This window comes from Vulpes lagopus, chromosome 2 (genome assembly GCF_018345385.1).
Source record: "Vulpes lagopus strain Blue_001 chromosome 2, ASM1834538v1, whole genome shotgun sequence".
Classification (NCBI taxonomy): Eukaryota; Metazoa; Chordata; class Mammalia; order Carnivora; family Canidae; genus Vulpes; species Vulpes lagopus.
Window position 1 is genome coordinate 46,165,557 of NC_054825.1, and position 19,756 is coordinate 46,185,312.

The 19,756-nt window shown below is 34.5% G+C and overlaps 1 protein-coding gene across 6 annotated transcripts in view; it reads left to right on the forward strand.

Annotated features, from left to right (window-relative positions):
- Positions 1-19,756, forward strand: part of MYO9A (myosin IXA) — a 271,647-nt gene that overhangs the window by 118,914 nt on the left and 132,977 nt on the right. For all 6 annotated transcript variants that reach the window (XM_041746477.1, XM_041746479.1, XM_041746482.1 and 3 more), the window contains 2 exons: positions 494-635; positions 8,884-9,079. In XM_041746477.1, coding sequence (XP_041602411.1) covers positions 494-635; positions 8,884-9,079 — 338 coding nt within the window. The remainder of the gene's footprint in view (positions 1-493; positions 636-8,883; positions 9,080-19,756) is intronic.

Here is a 19,756-nt window from a genome sequence, read left to right on the forward strand (position 1 = left end):
TTGAAATAATAATAGATACAATATAAAATTATGTAGTTACTGGTAGAGGCAAGAAAATTGCTACTTAATTTATATATGGAGAAATAGGAAAACAGAAAATGACTGTGGACTTAAAGGACCTGTCTAAATTGAGAGATCATTTTCTTTCTGGAAGTTCTTGTCCCCAAATAATTTATCAGTTGAGTCGTATTATCCCATGGGTTACAGAAGTGCCACATGGTGCAACCTGAGCTAAATATCTAAAGACCGGATTTAATTTCTCAGTCCTGCTACTTGCAAAGTGTGAGTTTGGGCAAATTGTGACTTTTGATCCCTCATCTATAAAACACCAATCCTTGTTACACTCCCTTTTTAGCTTTTTAGAGAATCGGATAAGTGAAAAGTCTTTGTAATTTGCTATAAATGTGTTAGATGGCAATTGATTATAATGCATTAAAGACTATATTAACAGCTGCATATTTCTTTAGTGTTATTGTTTTTGTTTTTAATTCAGCTTTCCACAGGCTACAAATCAAACATTGCTAGATAAATTTAAGCATCAACATGAAGAGAATTCTTACATTGAATTTCCAGCCGTGATGGAGCCTGCTTTCATCATAAAGCATTATGCTGGGAAAGTAAAATATGGGGTAAAGGTCAGTAGATTTCTCATTAATATGCCTTCAGGGTAAAAATGTGTTCTTTACTGTATTATCCTCCCTGTCACACTGCCTTTTCTGTAGTTTATGGAGGCTCTTGATCAGTAATAGTTGGAGATGGAGACATTTTATAAAGATATTACTAACATTCAGATCCTTCCTTGCAACATATTACTTACTGTCTGATGTGATATTTTTGTTGGTTCCCTCCTACAGCTAAAGTCAATATCAGTCCCTTCTAATAGTATTTTTTTAAAATCTGAAGAATAGATACCATCAGTATATCTTAAACCCAGTATTTCATTATATAGTTTGTTGACGTTTTCTCTTCTTTACATCCATGAGGCTTGATAGAGGCTTCATGTCTTTATGCACCATTAGGTATTTGTGAGCTTGCACTCATAATGAGTATATTGAAACTTTTGACTCCTGTGGAGGGGAATCTTCATAATTATGTCCATTTTTTTTTTATTACAATTAGTGAACCTGTTATCCTTCAACCACTTGATGTTTAAGCATGTGTTTTAAGGTAATTTCCCAGGCAAGGCAGTGATGGTGTGGAGACTGGTAGAGCAATGTTTTTCTTTGGGTCTTGAGGTGAGAGTCATAACTAAAATCACTTACTCATTCATTCGTTACTGATTGACTTATTTTGGAAGAGTCTGTTAAGTACAGACTATGTGTTAGACCCTGTGCTTGCTGTTTGGAATGATTTGGTGCTAAATGATTTGATTGTGTGTGTGTGTGTGTGTGTGTGTGTATATATAATATAGATGAGTGGGCTATTGCTATAGATAAATGAATGGATTCTAGGAGAGAAGGTAGTGAAATGGTGGATTTTGAATTTGAAGATCCATGAATATTTCTCTGAGAACTTAAATTTTGAGAGTTAACCCAAAGCAAGTGTTAACTTTGGTGAGGAGTTGAGATGATGAATATTCTAGAGGCGATGAGATAGGAAAGAATTAATATGTTAAAATAATTGAAAACAGGCCAGTGTAACTAGATTATGGTAAGCAAGGGAGATAGTGGCATGAAATGATTTTAGAGAATGGATAGCAAGTTAATTCTTCATGGCTTTTAGGCAAGTTAAAGGAGTTTGATTTTTGTTGAAATTATTATGGGAACCATGAAAAGATTTTAAACAAGTTTTTGTGTTTTTAAAAAATTGCTTTGATTACTTTGAGGAGAAGCAGCAGCAGAGGATGAGAGTGGAAGCTAGGAGATCAATTAGGAGCTTTTTTAAATAGTTGAGGTGAAATATTAAGGTAAACTGAACTACAGGGGTGGCAGTGGAGATGGAGGAAATGTAGCTGATTATGAGATATATTTTGGAGTTATAATCAGTAGAACCTGATTGAGTAACAGATTTCTGACTATAGCTGATGAGTGAATTTGAGATGCTATTTCCCGAGATGGAAAAAACAGAAAGTCACAGATTTTAGAACAAACATTAAAAATAAAAGAGTAGAATGTTGATTCCTAGGGCTTGGGGGGTGTGGGAGAGTAGAGGAAATTTTGGGCAAAGTTAGAAGATGAATAAGTTCTGGAGATCTAATGCACAGGATTGCGATTGTAATTAACATTGTGATAATAGCATTGTCCTCAAACTTCTTAAGAAGCTAGATTTTATTTTTGAATTTAATTTTTTCAGTTTTAACAATATATTTAACCCAAAGTAATCAAAATATTATTTTAACATGTAAGGATTAATATAAACTTATTTGAGATATTTAACTTATTTTGAGATATTAACTTACTTTGTGCTAAGTCCTCAACATCCAGTGCATACTTTACACTTAGTACATGTCTCAGTTTGTACTAGCTGTATTTCAAGGGCTCAATACTCACATGTGAGTAGTGGACAGCATCTATTCTAGAAAAATACATTGGGTAGAGTAGGGAAATTTTTCTTAAACAGGGGGCCAAAAGCATCCAAACAACATTGATAAATTGGATTTAATCAATTTGGGAACAGTTCATTAAGCAAACCACTACATTAAGAGAATGAAAGTACAAACCACAGAGTTGGAGACACTCCCAATGTGAAAGAATTGTATTTAGAATTGATGAAGAACTCTCACAGATAATTAAGAAACAGATAAATCAATAGAAAAATGGGAAACTGTGGACTCCTGGGTAATTTTTTCTTTTTTGTATACATATTTTTATATTAAAATACAATTTTATTTTCAAAAATAGCAAAATGTTTATAAAAACCATTCAGTTTTGGGGATCCCTGGGTGGCTAAGTGGTTTAGCGCCTGCCTTTGGCCCAAGGCGCGATCCTGGAGTCCCGGGATCGAGTCCCACGTCGGGCTCCTGGCATGGAGCCTGCTTCTCCCTCTGCCTGTGTCTCTGCCTCTCTCTCCTCTCTCTATGACTATAATGAATAAAAACAAAAACAAAAACAAAAACCATTCAGTTTTGATTACATTTCCTGGGAAATATTTTTTTTTAATATTTTATTTATTTATTTATTCATGAGAGAGAGAGAGAGAGAGAGAGAGAGAGAGGCAGAGACACAGGCAGAGGGAGGAGCAGGCTCCACGCAGGGAGCCTGCTGTGGGACTTGATCCTGGGACCCCAGGATCATGCCCTGGGCCAAAGGCAGGCACTAAACCACTGAGCCACCCAGGTGTCCCTCTGGGAAATAGTTTTATATTAATTTTATTTTATTTTTAAAGATTTTATTTATTCCCCATGGGGAGCCTGATGTGGGACTCGATCCAGGACCCTGGAATATGACCTGAGCCAAAGGCAGACGCTTACCCACTGAGTCACCCAGGCATACCATATTAATTTTAGTATAATATTTATTTTTATATATTCCTTAAGCTTGTTGATGTATATTGTAAATACAATTTTCTCTGAAATGGTTTCATAATATTTTATTCTACCATACTTATTTATATATTATATATAAACATTTGTTTACATATTTCTAGTCATCCCAACATATATTTTTCATTATGAAATACTACCATATTAAAAAATCATTGCCATATGTATATGCATGATGATTTTTCAGTCTGATTAGCTTATATGATTATATTATAGATTTTTAATTTTTCTTAATTTTTAAAAAAGATTTTATTAATTCATGAAAGACACACACAGAGAGAGGCAGAGACATAGGTAGAGGGAAAAGCAGGCTCCATGCAGGAAGCCCAATGCAGGGCTTGATCCCGGGACTCCAGGATCATGTCCTGAGCCCAAGGCAGACACTCAGCTGCTGAGCAAAGCATCCCTAAATTTTAATTCTTTATTTAAATTCATTTAATTAACACATAATGTATTATTGGTTTCAGAGATAGAAGTCAGTGATTGAGCAGTCACATAATACCCAGCGTTTATATCATATGCCCTCCTTATTGTCCATCACCTAGTTACCCATCGCCCCACATCTGTCCTCTCCAGGGACTCTCAGTTTGTTTCTTATGATTAGGAGTCTCTTATGGTTTGTCTCCACGATAACAGATTTTACATATTCTCACCACAGAAAAGAAATGATAATTATATGACCCAATGGAGGTATTAGCCAATGCTATAATGGTAATCATATTGCAGTATAAAAATGTATCAAATCAACACATTGTACACCTTATACATTACATGTCAGTTATATCTCAATTAAAAAAAAGATTTTAAAAATGCAGTTTAAAATAAAAACAAGAGGGGATCCCTGGGTGGCGCAGTGGTTTAGCGCCTGCCTTTGGCCCAGGGCGCGATCCTGGAGGCCTGGGATCGAGTCCCACGTCGGGCTCCCGGTGCATGGAGCCTGCTTCTCCCTCTGCCTGTGTCTCTGCCTCTCTCTCTCTCTCTCTCACTCTGTGTGCCTATCATAAATAAATAAAAATTAAAAAAAAATAAAAACAAGAAAACTGAGTTTTAAAATCATACAATGAGGTGCATAAATCTAAAGTGTACAGATTTCTGTTACGCCCCTTCCCAGCTCATTCTCCGTCACTTAGAGGTAACCACTATCCTCATTTATCCTTAGTTTACTTGTTATTACATTTCAGAGAAATGGAATCATACAATATATACACTTGGGCCTGTGATTATTCATGCTTATTATCAGATAGGTTGAAAGTAAAAGGATGGAAAAAAATATATATAGAAAGTAAAAGGATAGAAAAATATATGCCATGCAAACCCAAACTAAAATAAATTATTATCACACAAAGTAAACTTTAAGTCAAGAAATATTATTAAAGATAAAGAGGCACATTTCATAATAATAAAAGGGGCCAGTTTGATAGGAAGACACAATCCTCAAAAGTTGTATTAACTATGGGGATCCCTGGGGGCTCAGCGGTTTAGCACCTGCCTTCTGCCCAGGGCATGATCCTGGAGTCCTGGGATTGAGTTCCGCATCAGGCTCCTGCATGGAGCTTGCTTCTCCCTCTTCCTGTGTCTCTGCCTCTCTCTCTGTTTCTCATGAATAAATAAATAACATCTTAAAAAAAAAAAACTTGTATGTACCTAATGATTTGATTCAATATATAAAAACCAAAGAGAGAACAAAAGTAGAACTAGAAAAATCCATCTAGTTGTAGATTATATATTAAAATCTATAATATTTTAGATTTTATAATATAAAATTAGTAACTAACTGAATAAGACACAAAATCAGTAATAAAATTGAACAGCATTATGGAAAACTGACCAACTTGGCATGTCATAAGGATAGGTAGACAGTCTTTGTTTAGAAATTAAAAATAATTCTTCTGTGTAAACCATGAATCAAAAAAGAAATCACAATTATAATGCTAATTTTATTTTATTTTTAAAAATATTTTATTTATTCATGAGATACACACAGAGAGAGAGAGAGAGAGAGAGAGACGCAGGCAGAGACATAGGCAGAGGGAGAAGCAGAGAGAGAGAGAGAGAGAGAGACGCAGGCAGAGACATAGGCAGATGGAGAAGCAGGTTCCATGTAGGGAGCCTGATGTGGGACTCGATCCAGAGTCTCCAGGATCACTCCCTGGGCTGGAGGTGGCACTAAACCGCTGAGCCACCCGAGCTGCCCACAATGCTAATATTAAAGTGAGCATTAATGAAAATACAACATACCAAAATTTGCAGAATCTGTAGCAATTGGTAGGATGCATTTAAAGCAATGATTTATAAGTTTAAATGCATATATTAGGAAGAATGTTTGAAAGTGATTAAGCTTCCATTTCAAGAAGCTGAAAAAAGATCAGCAAATCAACCCCCCCCCCAAATTAAAAGGAAATAATAAAGGGAAGACTAGAAATTAATGCAATAGAAAGCAGACATATAGAGAGAAATTAACGAAGCCAAAAATTAGTTCCTTGAAAAGATAACAGAAAATAACAAAAGATGATAGAGAATAATCTATAATAGAAAAAAAAACTTAAAAATACAGATAATCAGAAAAGAAAAAGGGGACTTTTTTTTTCCTAAAGATTTTACTTATTTATTAATGAGAGACTCACAGAGAGAGGCAGAGCCATAGGCAAAATGAGAAACAGGCTCCCTGCAGGGAGCCTGATGCAGGACTCAATCCCAAGACCCCTGGGATCACAACCTGAACCAAAGGCAGATGTTCATCCACTGAGCCATCCAGGTGCCTCGAAAAAGGAGACTTAACTACATGCTCAACAGATATTAGAAGGATCTGAATATATTTTGCCAACATAGATTAAATGGAAATTTGACAACATAGATTAAATGGAAAGTTCCATGGAAAATACACATCATCAAAACTGATATCAGAATTACAGGAAAACCTGAGACTTCTATTTCTGTTAAATAATTTGAATCAGCAGTTGAAACTTTCCCACAAAGGAAATTCCAGGCCCACATGGTTTCACTGGCGAATGCTTCTAAACATTTTAAGTAATACTAATCTTATACATTCTAAATTTGAGATACCTTTATGATGCACAAATGGATCTCAGCTAGAAATAGAAATTTGGACCTCATCATATAGATAATGTTTAAAGCCATTACTGTTTTTGAGATTACCTGATGTAAGATGACTGAGTTATAAGAGTATGTAAGACCAGACCCTAAGACCCTAAGAATTTCAAATATGGAACCAGCAGTAGGGACTAAGAATGGGCAGCATAAAAGGTAAGTAAAGTAGTAAATCCCAAAATATATTGTTAATAGAAACCAAGAGAAAATTTTCAAGAAGAGTATGATTAGTTTATGAAATATACTTAGAAATCTGAAAATGTGAAGACAGATGAGACCAGTACATTTGGAAAAGGTCTCCATCAACATTTGACAGTCATCATGGGAAAGAATTCTAGAATTTTACTTTCGTACAGTATAGGTATTAATAGGATGGGATGGTCTTTGGTGTAGAACAGACACATGTTTCAGTTCCTGTAGTACTTTCTTATGCTTGACTTTTGTTTGGCAAGCTTCTTTACTTTCTATTTACTTATCAGTAAAGTATGGTTTATAATTATTCTGCTTTATTAAGTAATTGTTAGAATTGAACAAGTTAAGTTACGTATATTGCTTAATTAGTGCCTGACATTTTCCCTTGATGTGTATTAGCTGATGATATTGGTGGTGGTGATTTGGATTTAGAAATTCTTAATCAGTTACTAACTTTTATGATACATACTTTTGCTCAAAGGGTGTTTAGGGACAAGCCAAAGACCAAGATTTTTGGCTTGTTTCCCCTTTTCCCTTGTTCCCAGGAGAACAAAGAATAAGAAAGGAAACCCCTAAAAGAGTCCAAACTGCCTTCTGGAAAACATCATACTAGGCATGCTTTTCATAGACTTCTGAGTTAGAGCTGTTCTGTGGAGTGGTACCAAATCTGAATGATTTTACTTACCAACTTTTAATCCTTTCATCTGGGTGTGGTTATAGCCAAATGCCTAGACTGTACATATCAGTCTGGAATCTTCATCCATGAGTGTAAGCTTTTTGTTCTCTTTGTCTTTTTATGGGGTATTTTAACCCATTTTCTTCTATTTTATTCCCTCCATCCCTCAGTGGCAGATGGTTTGTTCTGCTTATTTATAGTCCTTAGGTAATACATGTATTTTCTGAAGTATGTGTAGGACTCACGGACACATATATTCATCTGCCTACTTGATGTCTGTATGCAGATAGAGTATAGTGGTTATGAGTGGCCCTCTTTGATCCCCTGTTCTGCTTACTGTGTGACAGGGGCCAAGATACTTAACCTCTCCATGACTGAGTTTCTTCATGTATAAAATAGGAATAATATCCATCTCAAGGAGTTGTTAGGTGGATGAAATGAGCTTAAATGAGACAACACATATAAGATGCTTAGAAGAGTGTCACAGTAACCTTTGAGTAAATGTTACTTGCTACTGTTGTTATCCTCACCATTTTAATCTTCACTTGCACAAAACTGATCTCTTGATCTCATTTCCTATCTCTAAACCTCTGTTTTTCTAGATTTCTCCATATCAGTATGGCACCTCCACTTAGTTACTTAAACCCAAAAATATAGTTGTTAATCTTGTTATATCCTTATTCTCTCACCATGCCCTAACACACCAGCAAATTCTTTGCCTGACTTCCAAAACATATCCCAAATATAATAAAACTATTTTCCCTTTATCTATTACCACCAATGTAGTCTAAGTCACCATTAGCTTTTATTTGGAATATTGCAATAGCTGGTCTCCCTTTTTCAATTCTTTGTCTAAATTCATTCCGTCTGCAGCATCCAGTGGTATTTATAAAAAAAATCATGTAGCTTCCATTGGCTTTCCTTTATACTTGAGTAAAATCCACAAACTCCTTACTTAGGCTTACATAACCTATTTATTTGCCAAATCTTCCATCACTCTCATCCTTGCCCAGAATGTTTCAAACCCTGGTCTTACTGCTTGTCTCCTAACTTGTCCAACTCATCGCCACCTATATAGGTAGTAGGTGTCGTGTTCTCTGTGCTGTGGAACTCTTTTCTTGTCTTATGTCCAGCTCCTTTTTGTTATTCAGCTGTCTGGTCATTTTATATGATACCCCTTCAGAGAGGCTCTCTATTTAACAAGTTGCAATAAAATTGTAGAATATTCACTGTCATTTAAATGTGTTATAGAATTTAATAGTTTTAGGGTTGGATGGGACTTTATAGAAGATAACTGGTCCAGTTAGCTACCTAGAACAGAAATCGCTTCTAAGTCCTTATTTTAGCTACTTTTCAAAGATGTCACCCATTATCTTTTTGGTTTAATAATTTTTTCAAAAATAACACTGGTACTTTTTTCATGTAGGATTTCCGGGAAAAAAATACAGATCATATGCGCCCTGACATTGTAGCTCTTCTAAGAAGTAGCAAGAGTGCATTTATCTCTGGGATGATTGGAATTGATCCTGTAGCTGTTTTCCGATGGGCAGTTCTCAGAGCTTTTTTCAGAGCCGTGATTGCTTTCAGGGAAGCTGGGAAAAGACACATTCAGAGAAAAACTGGTAAGCAGTAGATATTAGTATTCTCCCATACTTCATCTTTTAATTATTTACCCCTCTTAAGGAGTAGAGACATAATAATTTTGTTCTCTTCTGTCTTCTTAGCCATATCCTAACATCATTTTGAGGTCTGATTAGTTCTAGTATACTTCATATGATCGAGTTAAGTGAATTGTGTGTATATATGTGTTGGTACATTTTTATTAATAAATACTGAGAGGAGTAATGTATATAAAGCCCTGATGTTTAATAGGCACTTAGTAAGACATTGGTAAATTTTTTAAACAAAGAATGAAATAATACTTTACCATTTACTTATATAGACTTAAATATTGATACCTTTATTTTCTTTTTATGTAATAGGTTTTATACAGATGAAACATAATTTAATGTGGCAACATAAATCAGGGAATAGAAAAATTGGGATGGAGGTAGTGTTGTCTAGTGGAGATAGGCTAACTTCAGTAATCAATCAAGTTTCATTTCTTTCCTTGACTGATTTTGTGACTATTAGTGGTTTTTTTCAAACTGTGGGCAAAGCCAGATAATAATGCATGTATCTATTTAAGACTGTTAATTTTCTTTTCCTTCTATTCTTAACTCAGTTCATTAAATTTTACTTTGAAATTTGGAAAGGAATGGGGCAGGATACTTTCACTGTGTCTCTATCCCCATAAATCATAAAATATCGTAGTTTATAGGCTGTGGGAAGGCATCTTCATAAGCACTTGTTACCTAATGGAAATCACACTGTTGCTTTCTGTAGTTCTAGCCTTAGACCATTGCCACTAGTAAGGATTTTCTAATATATATGTAGCTATTTAAAATAATTGTCCTGTCTGGAGAAACTTCAGTAGAACTGCACTAGGGCACATCTGTGCTTTCAGGACTCCCAGATTTAATTCTCTGGCTTTTTGGCATGTGTATGAGCAGTAAAACTTTTAAGTTTAGCTTTTACATATTTCAAATGAATACATGTATTTGGGAGATTGTATTTCTAAAATGAGAGGAAAAAGCTTAATGGAACTTTGCTTCTGTTTTTCAGATTATAATATGTATTAACTGGGCTTTTGTAGATAGGGAGAAATAGTTTTTTTTTTTTAAATCAAAGGAATATTTAATTTTTATTTATTTATTAATTAAACCTGCTTTGCCTTTACAGAATTATTTCTGAGAGACTCTCTTTGTAAAAAGCTTTAAGGAAAAGTTTTAATTTAAGACACATTTTTGTTTATTACAATGAATTTATCAATTTTGAAAACTTTAAAGATTGCTAAGTATCCTGTTAAGATATAACTAAGAGAAGAAACTTTTCTTGTATTTACTATTGAAAACACTGCTTTCTGTAAAGATTATTCACATTGTTTGTGTGTTCCTTTGACATTTAAAATATTATATGTGAAAGATAGTTGTATGTTTATTATTATCAGTTGATACAAAGATACAATGTTATTAATGATCAATAGAATGATACTGTGTTATTTCTACTTTGACCATTTCTAGATTCTTCTTGTTTTGTAATCTAGGTTTTCTTTCTGGCTAGCATACAGCATCCATATAATAGACTTTTTGAATATGTTTGATATAACATACATATAGAAAAGTGTGCCCCCAAAAATATATAGTTCAGTAAAATTACCACAAAGTGGAAACATCCTGGAACTACCACCTAGATTTAGAAGTAGAATATTACCAACAACCCAGAAGTCTCATTGGATAAACTTTAAGTTTCACTTTTTGTCAAGAAAAAAAAAACAATAATTCATTTGTATTTTGAGGCAGTGATGAACAGATTTGTTACAGGAAATAATTGTATTATAGTATATTGCTGTCAGTGCCAGTATTTAGCATTTTTGCTTCATCTATATCTCTCACCACCTACTGTTCTCTGATGGATTTAGGATATAAGGATGCCATAAAATAAGAAAATTGTAGCATTGCAAAATAAAACCTAACAATAATTGTGAAAATGGATAAATAGTAGATTCAGAATGTTTAATGACCATAAATAGTATGCAGGCATGAAAATGAAATAGGAATTAGAGATTATTTAAGTAGAAGTAGAATATATGGAAGGCAGAAGGTAGTCAAGTTCACATTTTGAATGAGAATAGAAAGTCAGAGATAATACTTTAATGAAGAAAGAAGCTGTAGACTGCAGACATACAATATATTTTCAGTTCCTTTGAGAGTATCTTTATAAAATACTTCAAAATTTTAAAGAATTTTTTGTTTAAATTCAATTTGCCAAGATATACCACTCAATGTTAAATTTATTTTTTAAATTTAAATTTATAAAAAAAAGTTTAAATTTGCTGGCTAAATTGCTAATAAATACCCTGGTAGTAAATTTAAAAAATCTTGGATTTTTCTTATGGAATTCCTTGACATTCCTTTTCTTCATCAAGCCACACAAGCACAATTTATACCAAGCAAACCTAGTTTCTGACTTTTTTTATAGCCTTCCAAATTAAGGGACTCAGTGCCATGTAAGTTTATTTTATTTTTATTTTTTTAAAAGATTTTATTTATTCATGAGAGACACACACACAGAGAGAGAGAGAGAGAGAGAGAGAGAGAGGCAGAGACATAGGCAGAGGGAGAAGCAGACTCCACGCAGGGAGCTCGATGTGGAACTTGATCCCAGATCCCAGGATCATACCCTGAGCCAAAGACGCTCAACTGCTGAGCCACCGAGGCATCCCCATTTAAGGCTTTTAAATAAAAACTAATTCAATTTAACTATTCTTTTCAAGAATAAATTTGTTACAATTACATAATGTATATTATGGTGATCAGAAAACTTTAAAATGTTCTTAGTGGAGTTGTATAATTGGCAGTCTGAGTGAGCTACATAGTGGCCCTGCTGGGAGGTAAAATAAGAAATAGTAATGATTTGTCTGGTCAGCTAGCAAACTTTACAGAATTAGTTCAGGAAAGTCCTAAACAATAGCAACAATAACATCAAACAGCAAATCCTGGGGACAAGAAAGAATCTGATTTCCAGAGTTGCTGTCCGTTACAATTTTTAAATACCTGTTTGTCTACACAGAATTATGAGACATGCAAAAAAGAAAAAGGTAAAGCCCATATATGTGAAAAAAAAAAGGAATCAATAGAAACTATTGCTGAGGAAAGCCAGACCTTTAACTTATTAGATATAATCTTTTAAGCTATTTTAAATATGTTCAAAGGCAACCATATCTAAAGAACTAAAGGAAAATAAGAGAACAATGTCTCACCAAATACAGAATATTAATTTATGTATATATATATGAGAAATTCACTAGAAGAGATCAGCAACAGACTTGAAGAGGCAGAGGCCAGGATCCATGAACTTGAAGACAGATGAGTTGAAATTATCCATTTTAAGGAACAGAGAGAAAAAAGAATGAGTAAGAATGAGCAGAGGGGATCCTGGGTGGCTCAGTCAGTTAAGTGTCTGCCTTTGGATCAGGGCATGATCCCAGGGTCCTAGGATTGAGCCCCACGTTGGGCTCTCTGCTCAATGGGGAGCCTACTTCTCCCTCTCCCTATGCCTACCACTCTGCCTACTTGTACTTTCTCTTTCTCTGTCAAATAAATAAGATCTTAAAAAAGAAAGAATGAACAGAGCTTTTAGACCTGTGGGACACCATAAAGCACCCCAATTTTTGGCAGTCCAGAAAGACAGAAAAAGGGGTAGTAAGAATATTTGAAGAAATAATGGCCAAAAACTCTTGACATTTGAGAAGACAAATCTATATATCTAAGAAGTTCAGCAAACTACAAGGGATCCAAACTTGGATGCATCATAATTAAATTATCCTGAGATAGAAAATGTTGAAAGCAGGAGGAGAGAAGTAATTCATGTATAAAGTAATCGCAACAAGATTGACAGTTGATTCATCAGGAACCATTGAGGCTAGAAGGCAATACTGGACATATTTAAAGTGCAGGAAGATAAAGGAGAGTCAATCAGAATTCTGTATTCACAAATCAAAACTACTGAGATACTATTTTATACCAGTCAGAATGGCTAAAAATAACAAGTCAGGAAACTGACTTGTTGGCAAGGATGCAGAAAAAGGGGAATCCTGTTACACTGTTGGTAGGAATGTATGCTGGTGCAGCCACTCTGGAACACAGTATGGAGGTTCCTCAAAAAGTTGAAAATAGAGCTACTCTGCAACCCATCAATTGCACTACAAGGTATTTACCCCAAAGATACAAATGTAGTGATCCAAAGGTGCATCTGCACTCCAGTGTTTATAGCAGCAGTGTCCACAATAGCCAAACTATGGAAAAATCCCAGATGTCCTTCAATAGATAGATAAAGAAGAGTTGTTATATATACACAATGGAATACTACACAGCCATCAAAAATGAAATCTTGCCCTTTGCAGCAACGTGGATGGAGCTAGAGGATGTTATGCTAAGCAAGATAAGTCCATCAGAGAAAGACAGTTATTATATGATCTTACTCATACGTAGAATTAAAACAGAGGATCATAGGGGAAAGGAGAGAAAAATAAGATGAAATCAGAGAGGTAGACAAACCATAAGAAATGGTTAATCATAGGAAACAAACAGGGTTGCTGGAGGGGAGGGGCTTGGGAGGGTTAACTGGGTGATGAACATTAAAGAGGGCACATGCTGTAATGAGCACTGGGTATTATATAAAACTGATGAATCACTGACTACCTCTGAAACTAATACTACACTATATTAATTGAACTTAAATAAATAAAAGAATTCTTTATTCAACAAAACTTCCCTTCAAAGTGATGGTGTAATTAAGACATTCATGGATAAACAAACCCTGAGCAACTATTACTATCTGATCAGCCCTGTAAGAATTACCACCGTGAGTTTTTCTGGTTGAAATGAAAGGAAACTAGACAGTACTTGAAAGCACATGAAATAATAAACTGTCATTGAAGGCAACTATAATATTAAATATAAAGTATTGTATGAATATATTTTTTATATTTTGTAACTTTTTTCTCCAATCCGATTTAAAAGACAACCATACAAAGCAGTAATTGTAAAACTCTGTTGATGGGTGTGACGTTTTAAGGGTGTAATTTGTATGACAGCAGCAACATAAAGGAGGAGGAAAAGAATGGAGCTATATAAGAGAAACATTTTTATGTGCTGTTGGAATTAAGTAATTTTAAATCCAGACTCAATTGTTATAAGATGCTAAGTATAATTCCTTTGGTGTTTGTTAAGAAAATAACTAAAAAATAATACGGTGAAATAAATGACAAAAAAAGTAAGAATGTACTAGAAAATGTCTGTTTAATATAGAAGAAGAAAGTAATGAAAGAATAGAGGAACAAAAATACCATGAATTAGACATATATGGAAACTCAGCAACACATTTCTTAATTACCAGTGGGTCAAGGAAGCAATCACAATGGAAATTAGAAAACAGATTGAGATGAATGGAAAAAAATATACACTAAAACTTAATGGGATGCAGCTGAAACAATGCTTAGAGGGAAATTTATAGCTTCAAAATAGCTCTAGTAAAAAGGAGGAAGATCTCAAATCAATAACCTAATGCTCTACCTTAAGATTTTAGAAAAAGAGGGAAATAAACCCAAAGCAAGGAATAAGAAGAATATAGTAAAGAGTGGATCTGAAATAGAGAATAGAAATCAGTAAAGAAAACAAATAAAACCAAAGGTAGGTTCTTTGAAAAGATAAATTGAGAAACCTTGAGGTAGATCAAGAAAAGGAGAAGACTCAAATTACTAATTTTTGGAAAGGATTACACTACTCATATGGCAGCAAATTAGAAGCTAGTTGAAATGGACAAATTCCTAGAAAGGTGCAAGCAACCAACTCCAGCTCCTATAACAAGAGAGACTGAATTAGTAACAACAACAACAACAAAAAGCTTCTACAAAGCAAAGCCAGGGAACAGTGAATTCGCAGATGAATCCTAACAAAAACTTCAAGAAGAATTAACACCAAAACTTCATAAACTTTTCCAAAGAATGGAAGATAAAGGAATACTCTCATCCTGCGAGGTCTGTATTACCTGGAATACCAGACAAGACTTCACAAAAATTAAAATAGTAAACCAATATCTCCCAACAAAAACCTGTGGCAAAATTCTAGCAAGCCAAATCCAGCAATATGTAAAAAGAATTATGTACCACAATCTAGTAGAATTTACCCAGGAATGAAGATTATTTTAACTTAAAAAAAGACAAATAAGTGTAATACAAAAATCACATCATCACCTCATAAATGAAGTATTTAAAGCTAACACTTTCTCATTTTTAAATTATAAAAACAATGAACAAATGGAATAGAAGGGGACTTCCTCATCTTAATAAGAGTATCTGTGAAAAACCAAAAGCTTGTGTCATACTTGGTGGTGAATGATTGAATGCTTTTCCCCCAAGATCAGAAATAAGAAAAGGATATCTGCTTTTGCCTTTTTAACATTCCTTGGAAGTTCTGGTAAGAGCAATTAGTCAAGAAAAAGAAAAGACATCTATTTATATTGGAAAAGAAGAAACCATTTTCTTTGCAGACGACATATTATGTATAGGATATCCTAAGGATCCAGACAAAAATCTATTAGAAGTAATAAATGAGGTCATTAAGGTTGCAGGACACAAGATGGGTATGCAGAATGAGTTGTGTTTTTACATACTAGCAAAGAACCTGAAAACAAAATTAAGTTAGTGCTCCAGGAGCACCACAAATATAAAATATTTATTAATGAATTTAACAAAGTAAGTACAAGACTTGCTCACTGAAAACTGTAAAACACTGTTGAAAGAAATTTGAAAAATACCTAAATGAATGGGAAGATATCCTGTGTCCATGCATTAGAAGCCTTAAGATGTTAATACTTGATCTACAGGTTCAACATAGTCTCTGTGAAAAACCTCAGGTACTTTTATACAGAAATTGACAAGCTAATTCTAAAACCCATATAAAGGAATCCAGAAATGTTATTACATTATATATATTATACCAATAGATTCTTTAATATGACACCTAAAGCATAAGCAGCCAAAGCAGAAATGGATGAATGTTGTCCCCAAAGGACATATTAAGTGAAATGACAACTTACAGAATAAGAGAAAATGTTTGTAAATCATGATCAAGAACTGGTATGTAGAATATATACAGACTCCCATAACTTAATAATATAAAACTAATAGCCCAGTCCAAAAACAAGCAAAGGTTCTTAAAAGATATTTCTTCAAAAAAGATATGCATAGTCAAACACATGAAAAGACGCTCAACACCATTTGTCATCAGGGAAATGCACATGGAAACCATTGTGAATACCACATCACTTTTACTAGGATGGCTACAGTAAGAAAAGATAAGTAATAACAGATATTGATAAAGCTGTGGAGAAATTGGAAACCTTGTATGCTGTTGGTGGACATGTAAAATACTGCAACCTCTTTGTTAAACTTCATCATAGTTACATATTATCCTGCAATTCCACTCTTAGGTAGATGCCCCTCAAAATTGAAAATGGGTGTTCAAACCAAAACTTGTACACAGTATTCCTAGCAACATTATTCCTGAAAGCCAAAAGCTGGAAACAACCTAAATGTCCATCAGCTGTTGGATGGATAAACAAAATGTGGTTATACAGCTACTGTGGAGTAAATTTTGCCATATAAAGGAATGAAGTATTAGTACATTCTATAACATGAATGAAACTTGAAAGCATTTTGTTAACTGAAAGAAGTCAGACACAAAAAGCCACATATTGCATGTATTACAAATCACAAATGTCTGATTGCATTTATGTGAAATGTCTAGAATAGGCAAATCTGTAGAGGGAGAATGTAGATTACTGTTTGCCTTGGGCTGGAGTAGGCAAGCTGGGAGATAATGAGGATGGGTTTTCTTTTTGGTATATTAAAGGTATTCTAGGGATCCCTGGGTGGCGCAGTGGTTTGGCGCCTGCCTTTGGCCCAGGGCGCGATCCTGGAGACCCGGGATCGAATCCCACGTCGGGCTCCCGGTGCATGGAGCCTGCTTCTCCCTCTGCCTGTGTCTCTGCCTCTCTCTCTCTCTGTGTGACTATCATAAATAAAATAAAAAAAAATAAAAAAAAAAAGGTATTCTAAAATTGATTGTGGTGATGGTTCAGCAGTCTTTGGGAATTATACTAAAAATTGAATTGTACACTTTAAATAGGTGAATTGTATAGTATGTGGTTTATATTTCTTTTTTGTTGTTGTTTATATTTCAATGGAACAGTTATACACAAACCCAAAAAAGAATGCTCCATAGTGTCTTTATTCTTAATAGCCCCCTGTTGGAAACACCCAAAAATCCACCAGGAAGAAAGGGTAACCAAGTTGTGATACATTCCTACTGTGTAACATTCTGCAGTAAAAAAGAACAGAACTACTGATTTTCATAATGGGTATCATAATGAGTTATAAAAATATTGAGCAAAAAAAGCCAGATATGAAAGGATGCATAGTATATGATTTCATGTAGTTTAAGAGCAGACAAAATAATATATAGTGATAGAAACCATAACTTGATTGCTTCTGCAAAGGCTATGAAGGAGATGAAATAACTTACTGAGATATTTACATCTTGATTGAAGACTACATGGATGTAAATACTTGTTTAAGCTCATCACATGTGAAATTGGTGGATGTTACCATGTGTGAGATATATCCTTAATGGCCATTAAGGGCTGGGAGTTGGCATTACAGAAACTGCTTTAGGATCAGAGACATGCCTTAAGGTTTGTTTGTTTGTTTGTTTGTTTGTTTTTTAAAGATTTATTTATTTATTTATTCATCATAGACGGAGAGAGAGAGAGAGAGGCAGAGTCACAGGCAGAGGGAGAAGCAGGCTCCATGCCGGGAGCCCGATGTGGGATTCGATACCGAGTCTCCAGGATCACGCCCTGGGCTAAAGGCAGGCGCTAAACCGCTGAGCCACCCAGGGATCCCCATGCCTTAAGGTTTGAATGAGCAGCTAGGATTGAATTCTGTTATGTGGTGACATATCTTTAAAGAGCTTGGACTTTTCTGTCACTGAAAAGATAATTGAAAATTTCTGCCATTGGCCTTGAGCAGAGAAACAGGAAGGACCTTAGCAATCTGTATTAGACCTCAGATAGATTTTTCTTAAGTTACCTTTAAAAAAAAAATCAGTGTGCCCTGTTAATCTTTATCATGCATAGCTATGGGGTATGAATTTATGGTATCTTTTTGGTGCATTAATCCCAGGCTAAGAATGTAGCAAAACTAGACCAGGAACTAGCATAAACCAACACTATTATGTCTTTTAAGAGTATGAGACTCCTTGCACAATAACCCTCACTGAAAATGTGCTTATAAACCATCCTAGGAAACCTAACCACCTTAATAGGGAGTTGTTACAGCAAACGGGAGGAAGAGCAGTTTAAGTTTTGGAAATAATATTATAGTCTAAAATAATGAGTTAAAAGAAGGCATAGAAAGCAGAATGAAAGAACAGAAGTTAAAAAAAAATAAGGTAGGTATGATGATAATAGATAAAATAATCACAAATACAAAATTACACATATCCAAATGGCATTACTACAATTTGTTAAATAAAAGAGTGCAGTGGCTGTAGTAATGTCAAGTGATTTCTTCAAACTGCTTACTAATTTAGTATATTTAATATCCTGAACTTTTACATAAAACATTTTAATACTATAATTTCCTTAAAATTATTTCTGATTGGCAGATTATCAAGATAGCCTAAAAGTCTGGTGATAACTCTTTAAAATTACAATTTGGATAGGGTATAAATAGAACTTACCAGTGTCTTTTTTTTTTTTTCCCTCCAATGGTCCCCTTCTACCAGCACCACCAACTAACCAAGTATAGGCTAATCTGAGTCTATGCATTCTTTCATCAAGCGGCCCATCAGGATTACTGATAATGGACACAGAATTTTTTTTTTAATTTCATTCATTTATTCATGAGAGACACACACACACACACAGAGGCAGAGACATAGGCAGAGGGAGAAACAGGCAGCCTGCAGGGAGCCTGATGGAAGACTCTATCCCAGGACTCTGGGATCACAACCTGAGCCAAAGACAGATGCTCAATCACTGAGCCACACAGATGTCCCAGCACAGAATATTTTTACTGAGATATTTGACTAAGAAATGATGGGTAACTTGATAATATTTGTGTCTTTTTGAAACATTGAAAATTTGTAGCTGTGAGCTCTCCACATTGGATGAATGAGATCATGTTTATTAGACTACTTTAAAAATATTGGATATGAAAATAATTTTCAAATCTACTTTTTTAAAAAAAAACCCTACTATTTACATTATTATCTGATATATCATAAGATTCTATTTTCTTAGCTAAAATGTATGTGCTTAGTCTCTGGATCCAGTCATCTAGTTTAAGGAATTATAGTTAGACTAAACCATGCTTTGCAAACCTCACTGAACTGTCTGCCTCTATTTAACTTTTTAAATAATTCTGCATTGAGAACTATTCATAGGTAGTATCTCATTTCTAATTACACAGTAAAATGCACTAATGAAACTTTATTCATTGTTGCTTCCTTTATCTCTGCCTGTTGTTAAACTCCCCCCGCCCCCTGTTTTTTTTAAGGCAAACCTACACAAATTTGAATTAAATGTCCTAATTCCAGAGATATTCTTTGAGTAAATGATACTTAATGTCCACC